Source organism: Malaya genurostris, chromosome 1, assembly GCF_030247185.1.
Source record: "Malaya genurostris strain Urasoe2022 chromosome 1, Malgen_1.1, whole genome shotgun sequence".
NCBI lineage: Eukaryota > Metazoa > Arthropoda > Insecta > Diptera > Culicidae > Malaya > Malaya genurostris.
Genome location: NC_080570.1, coordinates 35,445,313 through 35,472,131, shown reverse-complemented (window position 1 = coordinate 35,472,131; position 26,819 = coordinate 35,445,313). Strand labels below are relative to the sequence as shown.

General features: G+C 36.5%; 4 protein-coding genes and 1 long non-coding RNA gene across 8 annotated transcripts; 1 reads left to right on the top strand and 4 right to left on the bottom strand.

Annotated features, from left to right (window-relative positions):
- The first annotated feature begins 4,833 nt into the window (after nt 1-4,833).
- On the top strand, nt 4,834-5,832 carry LOC131436920 (CAAX prenyl protease 2). Its single transcript, XM_058605916.1, has 3 exons — nt 4,834-4,968; nt 5,023-5,435; nt 5,489-5,832. Exons 1-3 carry the CDS (start codon nt 4,841-4,843, stop codon nt 5,830-5,832), a joined length of 885 nt encoding a protein of 294 aa, XP_058461899.1. The 5' UTR covers nt 4,834-4,840.
- A 390-nt stretch (nt 5,833-6,222) lies between these two features.
- On the bottom strand, nt 6,223-7,408 carry LOC131436929 (aprataxin-like protein). The gene is made up of 5 exons (XM_058605928.1): nt 7,322-7,408; nt 7,073-7,191; nt 6,842-7,013; nt 6,551-6,776; nt 6,223-6,495 (listed from the first exon to the last, which is right to left on the bottom strand). The coding sequence occupies exons 1-5, from the start codon at nt 7,376-7,378 to the stop codon at nt 6,323-6,325; spliced, it is 747 nt and encodes a 248-aa protein (XP_058461911.1). The 5' UTR covers nt 7,379-7,408; the 3' UTR covers nt 6,223-6,322.
- A 6,343-nt stretch (nt 7,409-13,751) lies between these two features.
- LOC131434554 (uncharacterized) lies at nt 13,752-14,764 on the bottom strand. Its single transcript, XR_009230356.1, has 3 exons — nt 14,157-14,764; nt 13,938-14,071; nt 13,752-13,870 (listed from the first exon to the last, which is right to left on the bottom strand). It is a non-coding gene; the product is annotated as an uncharacterized LOC131434554 (long non-coding RNA).
- A 1,901-nt stretch (nt 14,765-16,665) lies between these two features.
- Nucleotides 16,666-19,690, bottom strand: LOC131436899 (CDP-diacylglycerol--glycerol-3-phosphate 3-phosphatidyltransferase, mitochondrial). Of its 4 annotated transcripts, none has more exons than XM_058605876.1 (5): nt 19,616-19,690; nt 19,332-19,538; nt 17,615-18,504; nt 17,350-17,558; nt 16,666-17,290 (listed from the first exon to the last, which is right to left on the bottom strand). In XM_058605876.1, the coding sequence occupies exons 2-5, from the start codon at nt 19,355-19,357 to the stop codon at nt 16,871-16,873; spliced, it is 1,545 nt and encodes a 514-aa protein (XP_058461859.1). In that variant the 5' UTR covers nt 19,358-19,538; nt 19,616-19,690; the 3' UTR covers nt 16,666-16,870. The 4 variants fall into 4 exon arrangements, with proteins under 4 accessions (XP_058461859.1, XP_058461868.1, XP_058461876.1 ...); XM_058605885.1 differs by having other exon boundaries at nt 19,602-19,671; XM_058605893.1 differs by adding an exon at nt 18,891-18,984 and having other exon boundaries at nt 19,332-19,670.
- Nucleotides 19,691-20,723: 1,033 nt separating this feature from the next.
- Nucleotides 20,724-22,239, bottom strand: LOC131425650 (tigger transposable element-derived protein 1-like). Its single transcript, XM_058587708.1, has one exon. It carries the CDS (start codon nt 22,237-22,239, stop codon nt 21,343-21,345), a length of 897 nt encoding a protein of 298 aa, XP_058443691.1. The 3' UTR covers nt 20,724-21,342.
- Nucleotides 22,240-26,819: the final 4,580 nt, after the last annotated feature.

Below are 26,819 nucleotides of genomic sequence, written 5' to 3'. Positions count from 1 at the left end.
TTGAATATTCCTTTATTTGGGACAGTACTCACATGTGTCATGATGGCGCTACGTTATCCTATCAAAAACATCCTGTCTGTCATCTAGACTGTGTTTATTTTTTTCATTTACTAACAGAGTTGCCATTCATACAGAATTACCTGTAATGTATTGATTTGTATACGTCCATGCGAATTTCATGCAGGATACAGATTTAATACATATTGCCAAAACTATGTACATAATTTTGCCTACTTCTCATCCTCCAACACAATACAAAATCGAACCCGCTTTGTTACAATATTTACTTGCTTCTGGTCTGCCGCCACTTAATTTCGGTTGAAAACTACCAACACAATAAAAAATAGTCTAGATGAACAACGATGAGTCAAATAAATGATTACCTTCCAACGTCGCGAAAAAGTTAAATATATTATCAACATAATCCAATAATTTATTGTGACGATTTATTTTCAAATATTTTGATGAAATCAGGCATCCCTGCAAGCAGCTGATCGGTGTTGACAAACGAGGGGAAACCAACTTGTAAAAAAACTTTTACATAACACAAGGGGTGTACAGATAGTAAATAGTTCGCGCAGTACAATATAGGTGGAACTAGTGCATCACGAAAAATTATTTTTATAAGAAATTACTCATACTGTCATGTCTGTTAGTCTGTGCTGTCAGCTTAGAGCGAAATCAATCTTCAGTTCAGCAACGCCATCGCACGGCATTACATTCAACATATCATGTCAATTGTATGGGTGCGCAGTGCTGCTATTTTGGCGCACACGAATTTGACATTTCTCTCCCCTACTTCTATGTATGAGACTCGATGCGGACTCACCTGAGGGCGACATGCTCGCAAAAAAGGATGTTGCCAATTATTTGTTCGGGAAATGTGAGAGCTGTATATCTTGTTAATATGATGTCTTTGGTCTGGTTCAGGTAACTTTTGCCCCTTTTGCTTCTTTTAGACTAATGCTATAATTTTATTATAGCAGAAATTGCAACCCTGCGGATACACTGAATCTACACTCTGAAATCAAACAAGTACCTATTTTCTTGAAAACGTGAAGATGTGCGAAACAAGTCTCATATTAAAGAATCCAACCAACTCGTTTGCGATCGCTGCGCTGCTCGAGTGGCGAGCTTTGAACTAAGCAATGGTGATAATTTTCAGATTTTATGTGAACATTCGAAAAAAATGACGGGTTTTTGTTTTTTTCTTATGAATCTAATACTAACATACAAAACCGTGTGAAAATATGGTAAAGAAAATCGTTCATTAATGGTTCAGTAACTTTCCGTGGTATGTTTGATTGATATTTATGGAGAAATCGTAAGATGAAATATCAAATTCGGAGAAGTGAGGTTGGGTACTGTTTTCATATCTGGGAAATTCTTGGTTTTTATGGTTGGATTTTGAGATTAGTTCATAAATTATGATCAAAAGTTTTATTACTCGTCTATTTATTCATGTTTTATTAAATTTTCAAATGTATAGGACAATTTTAAATCATGGCCCTTATTACCGTTCTCACTTCCACTTTCACATTCACTTCACTTACATGTCACTTCACTTGATTTTCCCTATTACCAGTATCACGCATAGTGAAGTGATCACTATAGTGGAAAAAACTCATTTTTTCAACGAAATGTTTATGGCGTGATGTTCATAATGACATCAAGTTCATCCAAATAATTACTTTTGTCTTTGAAGCGACTTCCGTACTAAGGACCTAAATTCACTTCACTCGATTTTCACCGTGAAGTGATACCGATAATATGGGTCAGGGTGTAGTGAAACCGGCAATAAGCAACCCATACACAACCTGACATAAATGAGCCTGTTTCATATGTGTTCCACTGAATTCAGGATAGCGCTAGTGTACCTAAACAATACGGGTGTAATGAATTACGAAACAAAAAGTTTATAAGAAAAACCTGTACTTCATTACGTTATTTACGGTTACTGTGTATGGTTCCAGCAAACTAACTTATCATCATAATTATTTTATTAATATCAAGAAATGCTAGCAACATTTATTTTACTTATTCAAATCTAAACATTTAAATCGCAGGTTGTCGAAAAACAGATACGTTATTTCCAAATGTTATTCTATTTACGACGCCATTGTGGAACCAGAGAACCAAAACTTTTACTTATATTCTCGATGTATGGGAGCTGTTAAGTTATCCACGGGTTGGTAATAAGGGCCCATATGTTTGATGACAACACGTGAATAATCATTTTTTTTACCAATATTTGTAACGTTTTGCCAGCTGAATTCGTTCAAACTCAAGTAAATGGAAAAATTCGTCAAATTTTTTTCTAAATACATGGGATGTGTCTAAACAATCACCACAACGCTATTTCGTGGTGATCACGCTTATTGGATTGTTCAATTGCAACTGCTCATATTAAATAACTGGCATCATTGGAGAGAAAATATTGTCGGATTGATTAGCAACTTTGATTCTTTGACAATATTTTCGTCAATCCACTACTCGATTAAAAGTTTTGTCTAGAGCAAGGGCCACTTTAAAAAAGATAGATGCACGTTAGGAAAAACAAAGTAAAGTTCGTGCACACATTTCATCTCGTTTCCGGTGGCTCGTAGTTTGTTTCCTTCTTCATAATGTTGTGAACATGATAGCATGTCAGTAAACTGGTGAGGTGCGGTTCTTTTAAAAAGAGTAGTGACGCATCAGCTCACTTTTATGATTCGATTTTCAGGTGAATAGGCTTGGCCGATTTTTTTTTAGAGTGCCCGTTCATGTCATCGGTTTGACTATCAGTGGACAAAGTATGGCTGGAAAACATTTTGGTGTCCAGCTGTCCACTCATCGATTTTGAACGAAACATGGTTGCCAGCCGTTTGCCATACTGCTGGCAGCCGAGGTGACCAGAACCACGTAGGAAAATGTGCGTCCTTTTTCTTTTTTCGTTATTATTTTGGTCAATGTTGCTGAATCGTTCGCTTTCCTTCGCCTTTGTTCGATAATCGTTCTGGTATTCGGATTTGTCCGTATATTCGAGTGCGAACGAAGCCGACGCTGCTTCGTTGCTTGCACGAAGATTTATTCCTTGCAGTTGTTATTCGCATTGAACATACCACCGAATGACTTAACGCGAATATGGAACGAATATTCATACAGCGATCATCGTCAAAACCTAATTCGCGATGATCGTTCGTGCTGTTTTTGAAACAAGCAAATTAATCACAAATCACGAGATAGGATGAATTTATTAGATAAAGAATGCTTCGCGAAGAATGGAAACCAACGATCATCGCAGTGACGCTATTCGAACCAATTCGAAGAGTAAAGTAAATGAAAGAATGACAAACGAATGTATAAAACGAACATGCACGATGTATACCAGCAGCGAAGAATGTATTAGTATATTCGGGTTCTCTACGATTATTGCTTATTCATTTTCACCCTTCTCTCTTTCGTGCAGTGAATAGCTCAACGTTGTTTACCCGTCTCGTAAAGAATAGAAGCATATTCGCGGCGAAGATCGACGAATGAATTAGTTACACGAAGAATATTTGCAACATTGATTTTAGTTTTTGTTCGGGAAATTGATACCGGATATTTATTTAGTGTTGGACATATGCCGAATACTTTGAAATATTTATTAGCATCAAACTCATCAGACGGGTTTTGACTTCGACAGCCGTCCCTGAATCGATCCTGGCAGCCGTCTGGTACCTATGACCAGACCCAGCCCACTAACGGATTGCCATCTCTATTGAAAACTGTCCAGTAATACAGAACAACAACAGAAGTATTTCATAATCTATCTATTTCGGGACAAACATGTTATTAGAGCCATGTCGTACGATAGGCCTTTGCAAGTGTTACAAATTATAATGCTCATTGCTCGGCTCTACGACTTTACTATAGACAGTAAGATACACCATCTTGTAGTTGGAATCCTAATCCAAAATCCATTGAAATAAATACAAATGGTTAGTAATTTATTCATATTTGAAGAGAAACTTATTACTTACCCTTTTCAGTTCAGGAAATATGCGCAATCCAAAATAAAATCACTGATGAGCTTCTTTTTTACAGGGCTCCGAAACTGTTGTAATAAACTCCCTGGTCAATTCATGATCACCAACGAATGTCTGTTGTCTTTTGCTTGTGGTAATCGAGTTGCAAACCGACAAAGATATCATATTATCAAGATATCCAGCTCTCACATTTTACGAGCAAATTAGCTAGCGGTATGGCCGCATCGAATCTCGTACTCACAAATAGGTAGCAGCACTGCACACCCACACTACCGACACGATATGTTCAATGTGATGCCGTGCTATGGCGGAGCTTAACTGAAGATTGAAATCTCTTTAAGCAGCCAGTGTCTGGTAATATCATAGAAATTTCTTATGAACAATATGGTATAATCGAATCCAGGCATCTTTGATTATGCAAGCGTTATACGCCGTTATTCAGAATAAAGGCGAATAAATTTAACTATCAAGAAAATATTTTGTTTAGTTCCTTCCTAGGTTCGATTAATTCCAAACAATGATAATGCAATCAATTATAGCAAGTGAGAAGTTAGAATTATTTAGTAGTTTCGAATAAGCGTGTGAATATGTAAAACGTCATAACCCGGCTATTAAGGCGTTGCTGCCTAGTGATTTGTTTTCGAAAATAATAAATATTTTATTATTCAAAAAAAAAATTTTGCTTTCATAAGTTTTGTGCATTCTTCATTTTTTAACAATCCACCGATGCAGATGCAGTCCTCAAAGTGGATGACGTAATATTCCTACTGTCTCACTGGGACCTATTGGTCCGCATCTGGAAATCGGGCAGCCTGAGAAACGAGACAAAAATGGAACCGGAAGAGTTCCAATCCGTCCCGGACATACAGCTGTCTGCGCTGGTATCAGTAGGAGCATGTTTTGCCATTTCTGTCATCTACGTGGCTAGCTTGTACGTGTGGAAGTCTCGGCATGATCGGTGAGAAAGCTCCTAACAGCTGTTTATCATCGGAAACAATAGCATTTTTTGCAGAGATCATCCTTCTACCATCAAACGACGATTCTTCAGCGTATTTGTGGTCATGTTGATAGCCCCACTTTTCGTATATTTTCTGACATGTGAGGGTGTATTCCGAAAGTACACCATGTGGGAGATAATGGGATTTCGACTTGAAGGACTGCTAACGGCCATATGTTTACCTCTGCTACTGACATCGGTGCTGTTTCTAGGACCATTGAGCGTCACGCTTACCAATGGTGTCTGGCGTATATACTCGGAGCCAATGTACTGGATGAATGCGGTGCAGAATCTGATGTGGCTACGGAATCATCTGATCGCTCCACTCTCAGAGGAATTCACTTTCCGTGCATGTATGCTGCCGTTACTATTGCAAACATTTCAACCAAAAGTTGCCATACTGATCACACCCCTGCTGTTTGGATTAGGTAAACTGAACTAATTCGATCGAAGAAAAAATAACACTTCCAGTTTGTTTCAGCTCATCTTCATCATATAAATGAAAGGCTGCGAGACGGCACTCCAATGAAAATAGTCCTCACCGTCTCTTTGTTCCAGTTTTTCTATACCACCATTTTTGGTATCTATTCGGCTTACTTGTTCGTTCGTTCCGGCCACTTCTTAGCACCATTTGTAGCACACGCTTTCTGCAATCACATGGGGTTTCCAGATATTCAGGAAGTATTGGGCCAAACATACCGCCGGAAGGCTATTTTCATTGGATTGTATTTGCTCGGAATGATCGGATGGATTTTGCTACTGCCAACGCTAACCACACCAAGCTGGTATGCTAATAATCTATTCTGGGTTGGTGCTGTAGTATAGAAATAAGACTCACGCTGCCATTTTGCGCCATAACTTTTAGAAGTAGACCTAAAATTGCTTCGAGAAAAAAAATCGAATGCCAGATTCAATCTTCACGTGTCCTACATAACGATGAGGATTTTAGATCAATTGTATAAAAATGTATACTATATAGTAAAATATGCTTCACATTTTTTTCTATGAGCAGAGAACTATTATAAGTAAATATATAAGATCCAATTTTAAATCATTTGTATATAGAGTTGTGCGCGATTTTGTGAAAATCCATTCGGTCTTTAAGACGTCAAAATGGACTCGCTCTGACAGGTTTTGGACACTTGTTTCTGTAAATGTCATTAGAAATCAGTGACAATAAATTTGACATGTGGCCATCGTAGAAAGAATGCTTGCTTATCGTTTAGAAGTCTAGTAATTTGATGCACTTATTCTATATATCTTCTATTATCAAGACGCAAAATCATTCATATTTTGAAGTGGCAACATGATTGAATTATAAGATTCCGGAACCATTCCAATGGACTACTAAGTGTCTCTTAAGATTGGGTATTGTATTGAAAGTAGAATTACATTGATTGCACATCATTGGCGTGTCCAGAAGGCTATTAATGTACTGCTTGGAACGTGGTTGGATGCAACCACTCTTCTCGATTTCATCCATAATATCTGAAAAAGAGTCTAGTTTCTACAGATACTCCATAAGCGTGAAAAATCATCATACTATTAATAGGCATGAAAAATTCTGTATTGAAAATGTTCCAATGGTGTTTTGTTTTCAAACAGTGTGAGATAAAATCTTTTGAAATCACGTGTAAATGTAACCGCTGCATGCTCGGTTGCATGTGGAATCCCAGTTGGAACTGTTCTCGACTACCCTGGCAAAGTTCGATTGCATTTTGTCCTAGTAAATGCATTTCCACCAACAAAGGCATATGCTTCGGAGTCAACTGTGAAAAAGTTCATTTTAAAACAAATTATAGAAAAAAAACATTCGATTACTAGCACGGTTTACCTCATAAACAGTGTCAATCGATTCCCATGGGAGTACTAGGAAATGGTTTTGTGCTTTGGGATATTTATCACGTATTACTACTGCAAACTCGTTTCGGATCAACTGTTTTGTTGGATCTTTCATATCCCGAATCAATGAATACGACCAATGAGCCATTTTCGTTACTTTTTCTCTGCCAAAGAATTGAAATCGCAAAATATGGTTATTTACTCATATAAAGTGTCGCGTTACCTTAAAGATTGCGATGTAACATGCACATTCATATATTGTAGCAGTTGTCTTTTTTTGTTCGAAAGAACAGATATTCGCGGTTCTTTTGTAGCGGAAACAAAGTTAAACATTGCAGGAAGCTTCAACGAGAAACAGGGTTTATTTCACAATTCGACGTGAATATTTCATAAGGGCACATAAACCAATGAGAGATTCTCTTAGTTTACTTTCTCTTCTGTTAATAACACCTAAATTCTCACGTTCACTTACCAAATTTACATATAGAATGAAAGAAAATATCTCCAGCTTTGTAATAGTATCATACATGTAACGAACAATTGCAATTATTGCATAATAACGCAGATATAAACGAAAGAGAAAGTAAACAAAGAGAATCTGTCAATTGTTTTAAGGCCCTTTTGAAATGTTCACGTCGAATTGACATACCCAGGTAACTTTTATGCGATAGCTGCGCTGCTCAAGTGGCAGGCATCAAAACGAAACAATCGAGGGGCATATCACTAATTCATTTATATACATTGACGAGATATGAAAGATATGCAATTCTGAATTTCGATCGAATCGGATTATTTCGAACGAATGTGAAAATTTGCATTCTGCAATCCGACCGAGTGATACTTTTGTATTGAAAACTCGAACTCGATCAAGATACAGAATGCAACATTTCGCATTCGTTCGAAACAATCCGATTCGATCGAAATACGGAATAGGAGTGATGATCTCAATTGTTATTATTATTATTATTATTGTATCGTTTTTTGTCGTGAATACGACTTACTTTACTTTGGGTCGTCTTTTCAAAATTCAAAAGCCATACGGAAGAATGTGCAGAACGTAATCGTGAATATCTCGACTTGTATTAATGGCAGCAAAATAATTCTTTCACTATTTCATCAAAAATATGATCAGGAATTTAGGATAATTTTTTGAACAGTGTAAGATAACTACAAACAGCTCAAGTTTTCTCGAAATTTGAAAACAACGCGGAAAACTCTTAACTTTTGCTTCGGTTTACCGCACAAGGACGACGATTTTGAGGTAGCCAGGCACATATCTTGAACTGAGCGTTATAAAAGGGGAACCGTGGTCGAAAATCGATCATCATTTCTTGTGCGTTGGATGGAAGTAGACGTCGGGGCGAGAAGACGCCTTCAAACAGCGGCGGAGAGCGCACCTTCTGCGTGGTTGAAAAAAGAAACGCACAGGTAGTAGTTATCATTTGTCTTCCGGTCGTCAAAGCGAGAAGACGCATTATACCAGTTTCGCGTCATTTGGCACTGCGAGCGGATGTCTTGCGCTCTGTACGCAAAGCTAGTTTCAACTCAAACAAGAGCGATTGCACCATGCAACAGAGCGAAAAACGAAAAGTGGACAATATTGTATAAAATCAGCCGTTCTAATGACTAAATGTTATCTAAAGAACTATTACAATTACTTCTTTGCAAATCGAAGGTAAAAATCATTAGTTTGGTGAAAATCCAAAACAATTTAATTTGCTTCGTGCACATTTCGCTGTACGAAGAACGTTCGAGAAAAATGTTCCGAACTGTGCTAAATATCGTAGAGAATTCCACAATTTGGTCCTTCCAAAAGGCAGAAATGAATCCGGTACAACATCTTGATAGTTTCTTTCAATGAAATATGCAAATCCGAAATGAGATCATCGACGTCAAAAATCGTTTAAAATTCTAGTAGTGAAAAGGGAGAAAGTTCCACCGACGACACGACCTGCCACTCGCTTTTAAAACTGTATCGCAAATCGAGCTACCCCTCAGTAACTGGTAATGTCAAAATGATATCTAATGAAAAATGTTTAAAATTGGGAACGCGGTCAGAGAAATTGTTGTTTTCAAAATAACAGTTACAGTAACCCTAGTTACCATTGTTTATCTTTTCAAGGTAATCGTTCTCGGTTTAATTATTGCATATGCCCAATCTAGAGCATCTCAGAAGTTCTCATCGTCGACTGCGGATCTAAATCGGAATTGAGAGTTTTTATGGCTTGCTAATTTTGTATTTAATTATATATTCTGTTCACTAATAATATGTATTCTTGTAGCCTCTTTTCAAAGTGCGTAAAGACCCGAAACTAACCCTTTTGCGTTTATCTACGGCGTGATGCTCAGAGGGTGAAGAAAATCTCACCGCGAGACCAGAATGATCTTCAACCAATTGCATTGTAGTACTCAGATGAACAGTATGACCGCGAATGTTGGTGTTATGCTGCAGTTTTGATGATGTTGCTACTTGTTAGAATCATTTCGATCGTGATTGCAATTATTTATATACTTTCAAATGTACTAATCAGCATTCACAAATTTTATATGACTTTTTCACCAATATTTCAATTATATAAAAGTCCTACACAAAATAAATGTTTAGTTACCGGTGAAATATGCTGCGATTACAATTTCAATCAATTGTGATCTGCGCTTCGCTGATATGAATTGCATTTAATGATATATGTACGTAACTACTCAACCGTAGGTCGAGTGGCCTACGCTAAAATGCGGAAACGGAGTGTCCCTTTTTAATTCTTCCCTTATATCGAATTCATATAATGAGGCCCTTATTACCAGTATCACTACACGGTGAAAACCCTTATTATAGGTATCACTTCACGGTGAAAATCAAGTGAAGTGAATGTAGGTATTTATCACGAAAGTCGCTTCAGAGGAAAAAGTAATTACTTTTATGAGCTTGTGGTTATTACGAACATCACATAATTTTTTTGGAAAAATGATTTTTTTCACTACAGTGACTACTTCAGTGTGCGTAACAGTTCAGTAACAGGGAAAATCAAGTGAAGTGATATAAGTGTGAAGTGAAAGTGGAAGTGAGAACGGTTATTAGGGCCTGAAACTCTTTTTAAACGCCAGTAGAAGACGAGACAATCAGTGGGAACAACTTGACAGGGTATTTTGATTATTAGAATGAAATGCAAAATCGCGGTTCTGCACGTTAAGGAAAAAACCAAAATCCCGAAACGACATTATCATTCCTGTTGTCATTCAAATATTTTTGATAGATACGTAGATAGCAAACGAAAAATTCATTGGTAATATATATATATATATATATATATATATATATATATATATATATATATATATATATATATATATATATATATATATATATATATATATATATATATATATATATATATATATATATATATATATATATATATATATATATATATATATATATATATATATATATATATATATATATATATATATATATACGGATATGTTCCATTTTGCTAGATCACCATTACATCGCCATATTGTTAGCGCCATGAAAACTGGTTTATTCCTGCAATCAATATAATTAGCCTAACTTGAAATAAACTGTTTTACTTATAATACATCTTTTAAAGTATTACCTGTTTGTTTATTATGCTGTGCATGGTGACTATTTCGTAGCAACCACAGCAGTGATGCTTGTAAAATATATTTTCATTATTACCTAGGGGTCTTTCAATACTTCGGTAACTGATAGTGATCGCGCATGAACACTTTTTATTGCGATTTTTCTTCGAAGTGCCTGGTCGTGTCGTCGGTTCCACAATACACACAATCGATCAACTATCAATTCGAATTCGAAAGTATAAAGAAATCGTGTCAGTTTTATTCGTATTCACGACATCCAGTTATGTATCTGACATTACACACCCGTACTTTTTTAACCTCGGATTTTAATGAACTGCCCAGTCAATTCACCTGGAATCCGAATCAGATTCAACAAACGATTCTAATTCGGATCGGTTCAGAATCGGTTGTAGTATCTGATTCGGAATCCTTTTGTAAATCATACAGACACCCCTATTCTGTACGTCGATCGATTCGAAATATTCCAATCGAATGCGCAATTTCCATTCTGCGTTCCGTTCGAGTTGGGTATGAACTCGAATATCATTCGTTCGAGTTGTTCAATTTTCGAACATTACTCGATTGACTTGCGTACGTATTACTTCTGTTCGGTATAAAATCGTTATAATTTGTTTATACAAGTGTGACGGTTTCGTTTACTAAGAAATGCATAATATAAATAATATAGAGCGTGTAAGTAGTGTTGACCTAAGACAAGACCTGATATCTGGGGGGGGGGTCTACTTTTGTTCCAAAATGGACCAGCTTCTGATTGGCTGATTTTGATGTTGCTACCTGGACATTGTGAAAAGAGAAAAACTTTTGCAGGGTACGCGAGCAATGATGCCAAGTATAAAGAAAATCAGAAAACAAGTTTATTAAAATGTATAATTTTAGCTCATCAATGAAAATGAAAATTTTCGGAGAATGTTTCACTTTTTTTCAATCTCATTGGTAATAAATGTTCATAGTGGCAGCACTGTGTAATTAAAATAGACATCAAGACGTTTTTATTTTTAGTGAATTAAAGTGTAACCAAAAAAGATTTGTTAAATTAGTGTAAACTCGAAAGTGTGTACAGTTCTACGAGAAGAATGAACTGTTGTGTTCCACACTGTGGTCGCACTAAGCATTTCTATCCAAACCTGACTTTTTCCGGTTTCCAAAAGATCCGGTAATACGCCAACAATGGATTCGATTTTGCGTTCAACATGAGATATTTCGTGTTTTGTCATCAAAACTAAATTAATAGTTTTTAAGCATTAATATATAATAAAGAAATGCATTCACTAAAACATTTTTCATGTTCATTTCAAATCAAAAACCTAAAGTCTAAAAATTTAAATGTTTTATTTTTTTCCTATCATAATTAATAAAAAAAATCTGTAAATATGGCTACACTGTAGCCGATACGTTGGTATTTATTCCACAGGGCGAAAATGACGAGAAGGATTAGAGTGCCTATAACCAGAGTGACGACATCTCATCCGTAATTTTGGCAACAATTCAAAACATTCCATTAGCTTTACATTGAATTGACAGGTCGTTTGCTCGTTTGGAACTGGGAGCTGTCATTCCAAACGAACAGCTGTCGCCACTCTGATTATAGTCACTCTAAGAAGGATGATTCGGAAGCAGGGATGCCAGATATTTTCATAGAAAATCTGTATTCTTTGTATAAAAAATCTGTATTCACTAATAAAATGAAATTTTTACAACAAAATGATGATAAAAGATGTTATTCCAATAGATTGTGGTTGTAGGATGGTAGATTCAATCAGTCAATTCAACGACGAAGTTTCATAGTATTTTTTATCCACAATTGAATTGCAATTCCATATATTTATCTAGTTTGAAATTGATGACTTTATAATTTGACATGGAATTGCAACGCCCAATATGCAACGTCAAGTCGGTTCATACAACTCTCAGTTTGACAGTAAAGTTCCATGATGCCATTACATATGCCTTAAATAAAGTACTGTCTCTGAGCGTATCTTTTTCCAAAAAATCATCTTTTCTGTTAGTTTTTCATTCATTTGGCTTCTCCAATATATGTTTTCGCTTAGTCATTGAAAAAAATTGAATATCAGTTCAAATTGGTTTCAAATTATAACATAAATGGATTTTACAGATTTTCATATTAATTTGTGATTTGTCCGTTGACTGATAGACTTTTATATCGTCAGTGGAATCAAATACTAAAAGATAGCTCAGGCAGAAAAGTTAAATTTTTTCTTTCTTACTTTTTGTGACATTAGTATAAATATGTATAAAATTTAGAAAATCTGTATAAAATCTGTACTCTGTAATAAATCTGTATGCGTATGTAAAAATCTGTATAATACAAATAAATCTGTATAAATGGCATCTCTGTTCGGAAGGAAGAATAAGAAGCCAGTTGTCAGGTCTTGTCTTAGGTGTTGACCAGATATGCCAGGTCTGCAGATTTGTCTGTAAATCAGCAGATTTGGGATATACTGCTGCAGACATTTTTTGTTGTGCAGACTTTTACAGACTTTTGAAATTCTCGCAGACTTTTGCCGACTTTTGAAATTCTCGCACCTTTTTTTTTTGCTCGCCAAATCAGTTTTGCGTGTCATACTTTATAGAGAAATTGCTGCCAGCAAGACATACTTGCTGACTGCAGATTTTTTTTCACATTTACAGACCCTGTCTGCAGTAGAGTGCCTATAACCAGAGTGACGACATCTCATCCGTAATGCTGGCAACAATTAAAAACATTCCATTAGCTTTACATTGAATTGACAGGTCATTTGCTCGTTTGGAACTGGTAGCTGTCATTCCAAACGAACAGCTGTCGCCACTCTGATTATAGTCACTCTAGTCTGCAGATATTTGAAATTTTTACCTGGCATCTCTGGTGTTGACAGCTTTGATGGTTACACTCAGAAAAATAGTATGGTAACTGTTACTATATAGAGGGCCAACTTGACCATGAGCGTATAGTGGTTTTCAGCCGACTATGAAATCAGATGATTTCAACAATAGTCAAGTTCATGTTTACTATGAATGGTATCGGCTCTAGAATAGTAATATTGAACAGTGTATTGTATGAATAACTAATACGATTGAGATGGTTAGGCTAACCATGACCGAATATTTTTTTTTACATTATAGTTTTTGCTATAACCAGAGTCATGGTATTTTTGACATTTCATTTCTAGTTATTTTGAAACTAAAAGCAGTGATTGATTCAACAATGCTGAAGATCAGCAAAACATGAGTTAATGTTGAAAAGTTTTATGAATTTAAATTCTAAAATAAGAACAACAAAATAATTTCATTAAACTCTATTTTATTTTCGCATCAAATCAAATGATAATATACCTGGTGAAATATTGCTTAGCATTGCTTGATAGCATCAGTTGATCCAAGGCTCTGTCCGGTGGAGTTTTTCCTGAAGCAGGAATTGGCAGCAGGAAAGAAATTATTAGTCAAGTCCAGATGCAAACCTCGATACCCACCTGCGATTTCCCGTCGGATTCGAGCGAATTGAATCCGGGAATCAAATGATAATCTTCCATTTCATCAATCGCTTGATGTTGTTTCTACAGCGACCGATAATGAATAATAAACCGTATACGAGATGTTGATTTCACTGGAAAACATAACCGTTGCCGGAAAAATTGTTGAAAAATTGAATTTCAACGACGGAAAATAGTAAGGCTACAAACTTTACCTACCTGCAAGACCTACCAAAGTACACAGTCACAATATAGAATATTTTGTTGAAATCCATCACTGATGTGTTACCCATGTACGAAATTTTAACTTTATGTGACAACAACAGTGCACCCGTTCATTGACAATTTGTATAGTCAGCACAAATGTAATACATAGTAGGTTGAAAAACACTATACGATAATGTTCTTACTACATAAATTCTGTTGATATGGACTACATGAATAGTGTTTTCAAACTTCATAATCGTCTTTTAAACCATGTATCTATTTATGGTAACATTATTATATTGTGAACATATTTACTAGTAGCAATAACTATTTCGCTTCTCATATATATCAAGGCTCGAGAGCAATTTCACCTTTCTAGAAACTGTGATTTTAACTATTTGTTCTTATATTTGAGATGACTACCATTGCCAGGATGACCATGCCAGAAAAGTCATAAATACAAATAGTTTAGTCAAGTCGTAGTCTTTGTTGTCTAGTAATTTATACAATACAAATGGTGAATAGTCATATATCATGATTGTTGACACTTTTTAAGCGTATAGTTGAAATGACAATGAAAAACAGGTTACGGTTACTATGGTTCTTTTCTTAGTGTAGTGTTCGAAATTTCAAGTGTTCCCGAACGAGAGTCGATCGAATCGTACAAGTCGAACGGAATAAAGGATGCAAAATTCGAACTCGAACAAAAGTGTAGATTAGTTCGTATCACAAATCCGTCGGATTGCAGAATCGGGGTGGAATAAAACACAAATGCTTCATGCTTTTCTTCTCAATGAATTTAAACAAAAGAGATGAATACACTTAATTTTTGCCTACGATTGTGATACTTCACAAACAAACAAACACGAACATTGAAAAAGTCACTCGCTCACAATATTGTTTGTAACTGAAAAATTCAAGAGGAGTATTGTAATATATAAATCACGATCACAATTGAAGTGCAGCTAAATATGAATTTAAATTTTCAAACATTAAATATGAGTAAGTAATTAAATTCATTTCTCGCGCAATAAAATTTTCAATATTCGACTTTGAAAGTATCACACTTGTAGCAGAAAATCTTCCATCTGTTTTGCTTAAATTCATATTGGAAGTTCAATTGGAATCATAATGTCTCCGCTGATCTCTGGTTATAAGATCACTAGTGAGATTAATTCTGTCGTGTCAGTTTTTTCTAGGATCCCATTTTTTTTAAACAAGAGGACCCCAGACAATCCCTCCTCGAAACACCTTACAGATGGATCTTCGCATATTCATCCCGTTTTACAAAAGTTCAAAGATTTAGATATCTCGTAGACGTGTTCGAATTACTTACTGTACTCTTTAGCCATTATTTTATTCTCCGCCTAAACTTTACTGTTTGCTTGTTTGTTGTGCTTTGTTTGCTCACTGCTTAGCATACATTCTGCCAAAAAGTTACTTAATATTAAGGACCAATTTACAATCTTAGGAAAACAACCATTGTTGCAAAACGCAAAAGCAGTTTTAACGGCTATCCGCATTAGGCCGATCCGACCGATCCGAGCTCTCCGGCGTTTACTTTTTTTCTGCTATCGTCACTATCGTCGAGCAGAAATTCGAAAACCAAATATCAATTTATTCAAAACATTTTTCTAAACACACGCAGAAAAATAGATAATGTTTAAAATAACAAAACAGGTAATAGATATTTAAATTTAATTTATGATGATTTCGAGCTAGAATATGATTGTTTTGAAATAATTTCTCTCTTCAACATCAACAATGCTCTCTATTTGTGAATTGAAGTTGAGATGATGTTATTGGCAATGTCGATGTTGATTCAATCCTGCTATACGTTTATATCAAGGAAAAAGTTGGTTGAATTTATCAAATATTTTTATTTTGTAATGATACAACTAAATATACTGTTTGAATGAACCGTATTAATTTTATTTCTTATAAACCAGAGCATTTTTTTCTTCCGCGGATAAAGTTTGTACGCGTTTTATAAATGAACTTTTCCACAATTCAAGCGTATGTATTGATAATTACATTACATAACACAATTTGTATATGTATTATTACCTGAACCTATTTCTCTGAGATTGTAAGTAGAACCATAAGTACTTAACACCCTCTAGGAGGTCTGCTTGTAGGAAGTTAATTCTAAGTAAAAGCTGGTTCACTTATTTTTTAGTAACGCGTCAATATCTCACATAAAATTATAATTTGACTAAGTGCTATGGTTACAATATCGATACTGTAAATCATCGATATCGACGATTTCACGATGATATCGAGTTCCATCTCTAGTTGGTAGCCTTTGGGCTTGAAGTAGAGCGGAAGCCTATCTATCGACTCTGTTCAGTGAAAGCTTTTTGGTTCAAGAGGTTATAGGAACCGAACTCAGTTTTTAGGAATGGGTATGGTTTTGGGCGATCAAATACACGAAAATGAATAATAAAATACACGTTTTTCTATTAATTAGAGACAAATGCACAATGCTGACTGGATGTCGTCCGTTATTGAAAAAGAAAGGTTTGCAGTTGGTTGAATGAAACACAATTTTATTAGAATTATGAACGAGTTTGAGTAAACCGAAAAGCGTTCAACGCTGTAGGGTTTAAATTTCTCAAAAGCGATTTCGCGCTAATACGAATCTAATAAACTATGAACTATCAAATTTAATTTTTGGTGCTGTTTCGTGTCGCATTGACTGTTTATCGTAACGGAACGCAAGAAATTTAGAAAAAGTTTCTAAACAATCCAACGACGGCTCGTATCCAGCGGGGAACGGGTCGGGAGACTAGTTCAGATTCGGCCATCGATGAATGTTGCAAAATGTTTTCAAACTCTGACTGCAACTTCCGCTGCAGGCCATTGTTGGTTGTGACCACGCAGATTTGCGCTTCCAGATCACGATTAACCGATCGCTCGCCGAAATTTGATGAGCCGATCAGTGTCAGATTCGGTAGCGATGAGCCCGGCAAGTAATACCAGAGTCCTTTGGCATGATAAGTCCACCCAGTGCGCTCGTATTCCATCAGTGAAAATCGGTGCTCTTGGCCAGCTTTCTGCAATTTTTCATAGAACTTCCGTGCGATCAGAGAGTAAGCGGCTGGAATTCCACCGGCAGGACCTTTAGCTCCCAGAAAACCGTTTGCCTGAAATGATGCGATTGATTTCAGTCGAATTTTAGATAGTTGAACAGTCGACGACTTACATTCGGATGTGCCATTAGGATGTTACACATTGCCTCGCAACCGTTCGTCAAAGTTTCCATGTAGGTCTCGGTCAAATTGAAATAACCTGTTGCTAGATTAAGTTTAGAATCCGGTAAGCAACCGGACAAAAGGCCCTTAGTTACCAGACTGTCATGATGAATTCCCAGTTGACCCATTTCAATCAACGGAAATATCCAGGTATCAGAGGCTGAAAGTAAAATTGATGCAGTTTGGCACCCAAGATATTTCATTACTAACAGTTACTTGTATCATTCTCGCAAATAGTTCGTTGCTTTTCCAATACTGTCTTGAAATAATTCCGTACACGTTCTTTCGCTTCGCTAGCAAAATCTGAGTGTGAACTTTTGTAGGGTAACATATTCCAGTTTTGATGTAAATTCACTTCTCCATCACGGGTAACCTTCAAGCTAAATTCCTGTACTTTTTGAAGGAAATTTGCATAGAAGTCTGCCAGCCCAGGGTCATCGATCTTCACGTAACGGTCTTGTCGATTGGTGAAATAATCATTGGAAAGATTGGCTCCACTCAAAATGACCGTATTGTCAATCAGGTATAGTTTCATATGTTGAATCCCGAGAAGTTCGTTCCACCGTGGCGGTGCTAGGCGTTTTGTCAGTCCTCGCAGAACCGGTGTGTGATACAGTGACAATCGAAAATTGTCACTCTGCTGCAGCAATGGCATCAGAGTGGATTTAGAATTTACCTCTCCACGTGTGCCTCGAGTGAAATCTAATAAAACATCGACTTGCAAATGCACATTGTTCCGCATTCGGTCCTGGATGGTATCCACTAGACGAGTTTCTAACTTCCCAATACCCAGATACAGACTGGCCAACATAATCCGGTGCTTTGCAGAAGCACATTTTTCCACAAGGGTATTGTAGAACACAGTCGGATCGTTGATGACGTCGATCTGGTCACCGGAGACTGGAAAGCACGGCGAAACTGAATGCAACCAGTTCAGTGACTCGAGCTGGTGGTTTCGAAAGGCATTTGCATTGGAGCCTGCCGCTGGAAGATTGCTATTGGGTGAGGCTGCCGGTAAAAATTCTCCGGCCGTAGGATAATCGGTTAACAGCGTACTGAAGAGGCGTCGAATCATTTTGAATAAAGGCTGCAAAATTAGTTGCCAGCTGAAAGAAGGAAATTGTTGCTAGGCATTAGAAAACGTTTGCCCTCGAATCATTGTTCCCTTTGTACGGACACGATAAGACAATTAAATACACACAGTAATAGATGTCTAAACGGCGGTGATATACAAAATAAAGAAGTGACGTAATCAGTGCATGGAATTTTAAAATACGATTCGATACAAGAAATGGTTGAACAGAACTCCGAAAGAACCAAACAAACCACGTGTAGCGACATAGCGAGTAATACGTGTAACAACTCAGCGATAGCGAGACGTGTTTAGATTATCTGAAACATGAACAGAGTTGCTAAAGTTTTCACTACTTTCAAACAAACCAAAAATGAGACAAATTCGAAGAAGGTAGCGTGCGATCAACTGTTAGCTTACCTTTGTGCAAACTCTTCCGCGTTTTATTCGTCTTCTTCATCCGCCCGGCTTTTGGGTGGAACAGGAGAAAATCAGTTCATAAGCTATAAATCAACTTTGATCAAGCAAGAAGTGAACGGAACATGAAATTAACGCCAAAAGAGGGTATGTGAAATGACGCTCGATATACTTAATAATTTGATCCGTGTATGTACGAAAGCGACTTTGTTCCTCCTATATTGAGTAGATAATTGTTAGTTCGAGCAATAAATCCGCAAATCGATATAGAACGGTATTGCGAAATTCGTTTCGTTTGAATATTAAGTTCTATTTTTATAAAAAAAAAAAAACTACTGACGGAAATAAACTTGACTTAAGCATTGAAGCTGTCAATAATTTAGTTAAATCCTTTAAAAAAAATACAGCGAGCGTTTAAGACAATGCAGAGCATCACTTGATTACCTGAATATAAAATCAATAAGACCCATTATTCCACGGTGTTGAAACTGCGGTCAAATCAATACTGCACCACATCTCTTTTGGGGAAAATGGACCAAGGTTGAGGATCGGTGACGATTTTCGCTCTAATGAACTACGCACAACGTTCAACGTACGCTCCAAATGTATCAATTTACTTTCGAATGGCACAGATATGATGCGAAAAATGCACTGGACCGGGAAAGCGTTAGATTGTTAGACAAACAGAGTTAAATTTTGTTTTTCCCGTTTTACTTCGGAAATCTTACTATCCGCACGTTCCACCAATTTCTGCTGTGCAATACATTAAAACAATTGTGAACTGCCAAAATATACACAGCCTGCAGCCACTCCAAAACAACGTTGCCAGGTTACCAGATTTGTTTGACAAATAGATTTTTTCCAGCCATCTGACACCGGTATGTGAGCATTAGCCATTTGAAAGTACACCGATTACGTTGAGCCCCTCGTGTTTCGAGCCCCAAACACTGCGATGTTTTGATAATCATCGCGATTCTCAAATTGTGAAAATTACCTGCACTTGATGTCCCAAAACACTGTCTGCTGTATTTTAACTAAACCGACAAGTTATTGTGAGAGAGTCGACCCAAAATTCACAAATTTTCGTGCACTTCTTCTTCTTCTTCTTTACTTCTGGTGGCGTCACCTCACTTGAGATGACGCCGATTGATGGCACAGCGATTTAGTTATACACTGGGGTCTCTTTTTACGCGGGGGATACGTACCGCATAAAACAAAACCGCGCAAAAAAAAACCGCGTAACTTGGGAAATCCGCGTAAAAAAAACCGCGTAACTTTGGAAATCCGCGTAAAAAAAACCGCAAAACTTAAGGAATAATTTTTTTGATGCAAATATCTTAGAATGCATGAACGTCCAGATCTGGTGTAATCTGGTGTGAAAATCGACTTTGGGAAAATTTGAGACCGCTTAACTTCAGAAACCCACGTAAAACCTCATAGAGAGCCATTAAATACTTTTGGAATATTTCTTCATGTTTTTTTCTCACACAAATTTACAAGTTTAAAATTTTTACGATTTGCTCAAAATCACAGAATAAATGGAAGTTGTATTGGCAATAAAACAATATATCCTGCTGTCTATTCGATTTTTCAAATTTATTTATTCGACTTTCAAAATTCATACAACAGTTGAGTTCAAATATAGCATACAACAATAACAAATATAAACAAAAAACAAAAAATGAAAAATTAATCACTATCGTAAATTACAAATTTACGCTTTTTTGTGTGGATTGTAACATCACTGGAAACTTCAGTACCAATGTTTTCTTGCATTTCTTTCAATAAATTTGATTCCAATTCTTTGTACCGTACCATACAATAATTAAAATCATTTTTAAAGGAAATAGCACGTTGTATATTAGGGTCACATTTTAAAAAATGCTCCGCTAGCTTATTCGCCAAATCTAACCCTTCTTTAATTTTTGTCGCACTTATTTCTTGGCTATCATCGATCGCTGGGTCAATTGTATCATTGAGGCTGTCCAATAACTCTTCGTTTTCTATAACGGACTCCTTTAAAAGTTCGTCGATATCTTTACTGGACATGTCCTCAAAACCTTCACCTCCCATTGCGTGAGCCCACAACAGGATTTCTGAAACTGCATTATCCGATTGTGGTTTTGTAAAAATGACACAGTCGGGCCAAAGTGGACGCCAGCAAGCATTGAGTGTAGACTTCCTCATTTCCGTTAGTGCTGCTTCAATGTTAATTAGACACTCTTTCATGGTGTATTTTTTCCAGGCTTCTGGCAGAGATTCAGAGCTTTTTCGATCAAGTTGTTGTAAGATGAACCGAAAAGATTGTTTTATATAGAGTTTTTTAAATGTTGAGATGATTCCTTGGTCTAGCGGTTGTATTAGAGATGTTGTGTTTGGTGGCAAGAATATAACTTTTATATTAGAATGTGTTAATTCGCAATGACCAGGGGCATTATCAATCAATAGCAAGGCTTTAAAATCCATTCCCTTGCTGTTTAAATACTCCTGAACTACCGGTACAAAAAAAATCATAGAACCATTGTTCAAATAATTCCTTCGTCATCCAAGCCTTGCGGTTAGACATCCAATGTACAGGATAATCTTTAGGTTGTACATTTTTGAGAGCACGTGGTCTCTTTGCCTTATGTATCAATAGTGGCTTTAACATACGGTCGCCAGATGCATTACAGCAAAACATCAAAGTTATTCGATCTTTCGCTGCTTTGAATCCGCTAGCCTTTTGTTCCGACTTGGCAATGAAAGTTCGACTAGGCATTTTCTTCCAAAAGAGACCTGTCTCATCTGCATTAAATATTTGATCTGCGTGGTAGGAGCCGTCATCGACTATTTTCATAAAAGTTTTTTTGAAATGGTCTGCGGCCGTTGTGTCCGCAGATGCACTCTCACCCTTTAGTTTTACATTACGGATTGAATTTCTTTGCATAAATTTGTAAAACCATCCTTTGCTTGCAGTAAAACTCCGGACAGCAGAGCTTGTACATGGCCCATCATTCGATAGTAGGCCATATAACTGCAAAGCTTTGTTTTTTATCAACTCCCCATCTAGGGGTATATCCTTTTGTGCGTGATCCTCAATCCAAAGCAGCAATGCTTTTTCCATTTTTACCATCGTAGGATCTCGTGTATATGATGAAAGCTTAGCAGAACCAACCGTTCCTTCAATAGCAGCTTTTGTTATTTTGGCCTCATTTTTCTTGATACTTCTGATAGTTGATTCATTCAACCGAAAAGCTCTAGCGACAGAAGCTGCAGTTTGACCACCCGAAAGGCACTGTAAAATTGATAATTTTTTGTCTAGTGATATGGATGTTCTTTGTTTCGAACTTTTCAATGCTTCAATAGTGGTCATTTCGAGATTTTTCAAATCCGACTTCAGAAAAAATGACCCTATAAAGAATAAAAAATATAAAAAAATATCAATTTACACAATATTACCACAATCGCTACTTGCTACACCTCTTTCCCTCTGAAAGTTCCCCTATGACAATCTCTGTTCCGTTCCGTCGGAGTTATGTCACTACAAACATACACACAAACATCCTTCGTATTATATAATATTAAACCGCATTTAAATATTAAATTGTTCTGAACATACCTGTAATCGTTATCGTGTCTATCTAACTAGACGGTCGTAGTAAACGGTAAACTAATAATCAATTACTCACTCGGATATATCTTACAAATGTTTAATTGTAAATCACGAAAAGAATGCAAATTCTCTATAATAGCGGTGTTTTGAAAAATTATCACATCAGGGATGCCAAGTTCTATTTTTATTTTTATTACTCTACGTATCATCTTCGATTTGTTTGACTCGTGCATTAATATATGCAGTTCAACTAGAGACATAACACAAACGTGAAATATTTGACAAAATTTGAAAAAATTATCCAACGTTTTTAATTTCTTCCGACTAGTTGAATTTTGATGGATGTAAACATCCACCATCCAGTTATAATCTGACTCATATTAGACGACAATAACTATTCATATTGAGATATGCTGAAATTTAAAAACTATGAGGAGTGATTGGTAAAATTAGATCTGATTTGCAAGTGTGTCTGTCGAAATGATAAGATGGCAAATGTTAGATGAATTTGGAAATAAGGCAACTCTGGTAATCTGTCAACCAACTGTCTTACACTGATAGAAATCGACACGTTAGACGGAAGTACTTTACACTTCATTTCGTCGCATATGACTCGACACACTTCCGGTGAAACTCTCAACGGGTGAGCACGTTGCATCGTGTTAGTCCGGGGAAAATTCGAGTATTTCGCAAGAAAGAAAGGATTTTCAGCCGTACTTTGACGATTCGACGCAGCCACACAGCGAGATTTTCGCTTGTAGTCAAGTGAAAAGAAAGTCCACTGGACTATAAACGAAAATTAACTGGCAATATAGCCTTAGTTGCTGTGCCATCAATTCGGCGTCATCTCAAATGAGTTGACGCCAACCAGAAAGGAAGAAGAAGAAGAATATGACTCGACACTTAAATTGCAATATAAATCTTTCCATCAATCGAACTGTAGATATACTACAAATGTATTACAACCCAACATTCAATTGACTTGACACTTGCGATTTAGTTGTCATTTAAACTGCTGAAAATGCTTAGGCTTAATTATCATGTGGAATGCATGATGATGTTGTTTGCATAGCTTGAAAATGCAAATACATCTTATCAGTCATACAAATAAAAATATATCAATTCTTAGTGGATTTCACAAAAGGCTGCAGTTTATTTTCTTTTCCGATTGTTGAGAAGCGATCACGAACGTTTTCATTAATTTCCCACTAATAACTTATATAAAGATACTCACTGTTCCAGCCTCACTTTCACGTATTAATGGGCCCGGGGGCAAGATTTATTTGGGTGCCCCAAACAGACGGAATGATTGCGTAACTTGGGAAATCAGTGTAAAAAATAAACCGCGTAACTTCGGAAATCCGCGTAAAAATAAACCGCGTAACTTCAGAAATCCGCGTAAAAAAAACCGCGTAACTTCGGAAATCCGCGTAAAAAAAGCCGCGTAAAAAGAAACCGCATAAAAAAAAACCGCGTAAAAAGAGACCCCAGTGTATTGCCAGTTAGTTTTCGTTTATAGTTCAATGGACTTTCTTTTCACTGGACTACAAGTGAAACCCTCGCTATGTGACAACGTGGAGTCACCGAAGTACGGATGGAAATACTCGAATTTTCACCGCACTAACATGATACGACGTGTTCACTCGTTGAGGGTTTCACCGGAAGTGTTCGTGCACTAAACGAGGCAAACCGTAAAGCAATTGTATTACGGATTGTTTGTTTACGTTTGAATCAACTTATTTTGAAGTTCCGATTTTGATCTCATCAAGATGGCATCGTGACAGAGGGCCGATTTTGTCAGATCTCGCTTGATCTTTACGGTTTTGGCCTCTATACGTTTGGTGGGGAGACCTTTTTAGCCCGGCAAAAATTTCCTTGTATATAGTTGACCCAGACAAATCCAGATAAATCTTTGTGTTTTGACAGATTTTTGAAAAAATAACCTGGTAACTCTGCTCACAAATAATAACTGCTGCATTTCGATAGTCCCACGACAAAAGGGCCTAACTGAAAATGAGAGCCTCTCTTTTTTTGCTTTCTCTTTTCATTATTACGGAGACAATACAGCAATTTCTTGAAAACTTCATTTATAAATCGAATACTTGTGGTTTTAACTCGAAAGTTTCGCGAAGAGTAAGGCGTCATATATTAAAAGAATCTGGTAAATCGTGAAAGAATAAGTAAAGAGAGAGAAACAGTCATTTGCAGTTAAGCCGTTTTGTCGTGGGAGACTATCGATTTGGAAAATTTACGCAAAAGTAAAACACTGAATAATATGGTAGAAACATAAGAAAAAGGCAAATGAAGTTTTTTTACTCAATTCATTTACTTTGTTTCACAATAAAGCCTGATGCCAAATCCGGTCAAAACCAAGTGTCACCTTCGTGGGACGGTAGAAAGATCTACAGGTGTTACTGGTGTCATTCTTCTTTATATATTTGGCCGTTAATGGTGCCGGTCTTTATATACGGCTTGTTCTGGAACATTCAGGCGGAACCTGACAAGGAAAAACTCTGACCGGGGGTCTACTTGACATCCACTTTAATTTACGTCACGTCGTCAATTGCTATGCATTCCGGTTGCACCAACCACTTGCGATAAAGCTTTGGCCTCGTTTTATGTTTATTAGTTCGGTAAGACTCTTTCGTTACTTTAAAAACATGAAGTCTGGTCCGCTTCATGAACGAATCAGCTGTAAGAATAAAACTTTTTGGCTTCATCTTGAATCAAAAGGCTCGGATTGTGCTGAAGTGATCCCTCATCTTTCTTGCGTTCAAAAGGGTTATATTTCTTCGCTTTAGTGCCGGTGTCGTCGGGATTCCATGAACGATTTTACCACAACTTTTCCAACTATTTTACGATTCGCCTGTGAGACTCTCCTGAATTCTCAACAGTGACACACAAAATATTTTGTTAAAGCACTCCTTACTCGGAAGTTATCTCGGTAGCCACTTGACAAATTGTATCAAAACTTTACACTTCTAAACTACTAGACCAGCTATTCCCAACCTGTAATCTGCGGAACCGTGGAGGGAACTTCTGCTCTAGACTACTTTTTCTCGAAATTTCATCAATTTTTTCAATAAAAAATACATTAAAGAAAGTGTTGCATTTTTTTACAATACAATCGTTATGCTTCGTACAACTTTTGCTTTAGAATCGAAAATTTGCATGTTCGTTTATATCGTGAATTTGACTTATTTACTATGGGGTACCTTTTCAAAATTTAGTCTGCACGAGAATGAGTAGAACTTAATCGTGAATATCTCTGAATATCTCTTAAATACATTAAGGCAGCAACATAATTGGTCAGCAATTTATGATAAAATTTTCAGTAATATGAGATATCTAAAAATAACTCAAAGTTGAAGTTTTCTAAAATGTTTGGTATGAACGAGCAGTACACGCAGAGAAAATAATTGTAATAATAACCAAATTTGGTTTCACACAACGTGCTGTGATTCTCCTGCACCAGCTTCTTTCAACATAAGTATGCACTCAAAGTCTGTCTAATGGACACTGAGAAGAAGTGCGCTTTCCTCTTTGTGTGGATCACACCAAATGTATCCGCAGTGGTCAATTGAAACTTGCGCCCTGGTGTATCACTCTAGTAAAATGCCATCTCTGCTTGCAACAAGTGCGTTTCACGTGTACTATAATCCGAAATTCCAGTTAAGGAAAATTAAGTCAGCTAAGACAGTGAGCTTTATGTTGAGAATAAGTCAACAGTGAGCAATCGTCTTCAACAACAAATTATCAACAGCAGCAACAACAACAAATTAAATATCAACAATCGCATTTAGTTTCTTAATACTGGAGAAGGATTTGGGAAATTAATTTTGGATTGGATTCTGAAACTAAATTTAGAGCTTGGAATCTGGTCCACTTGAATTCTGAACTTAATTTCAGGTTAAGAAATTAATTCCAGAATGCAGATGTAAAAATTTAAACTAGGCTCTGAAACTGAATCCTAATTTTTAATTCTGGAACTATATTTTCGGAACAGGATTCTTGGCTAGATTCTGAAACTGAGTTCAGTTCCTTAATTTATGTTCGGAGTTCGAATTCAGAATTTCGATTTAGGAATTCAACTTCAGAATTCTGAAACCAAAGTCAAGACTTTGTGGATCTGGATAACTTGTTAATGTGATGTCGAAAAATTCGACAGTCCCACAACAAAAGGTTCCAACTACAAATGAAAACCTCTCTTTGTTTACTTTCTCTTTTGATTATTACGGAGAAATTATTGCAAATTCTTGAAGATTTTCAATATAAATCGAATGCTTGTAGTTTTAAATTGAAAGTTTTGCGAAGAGTAGGGTAACAGAGGTATTTTGGCC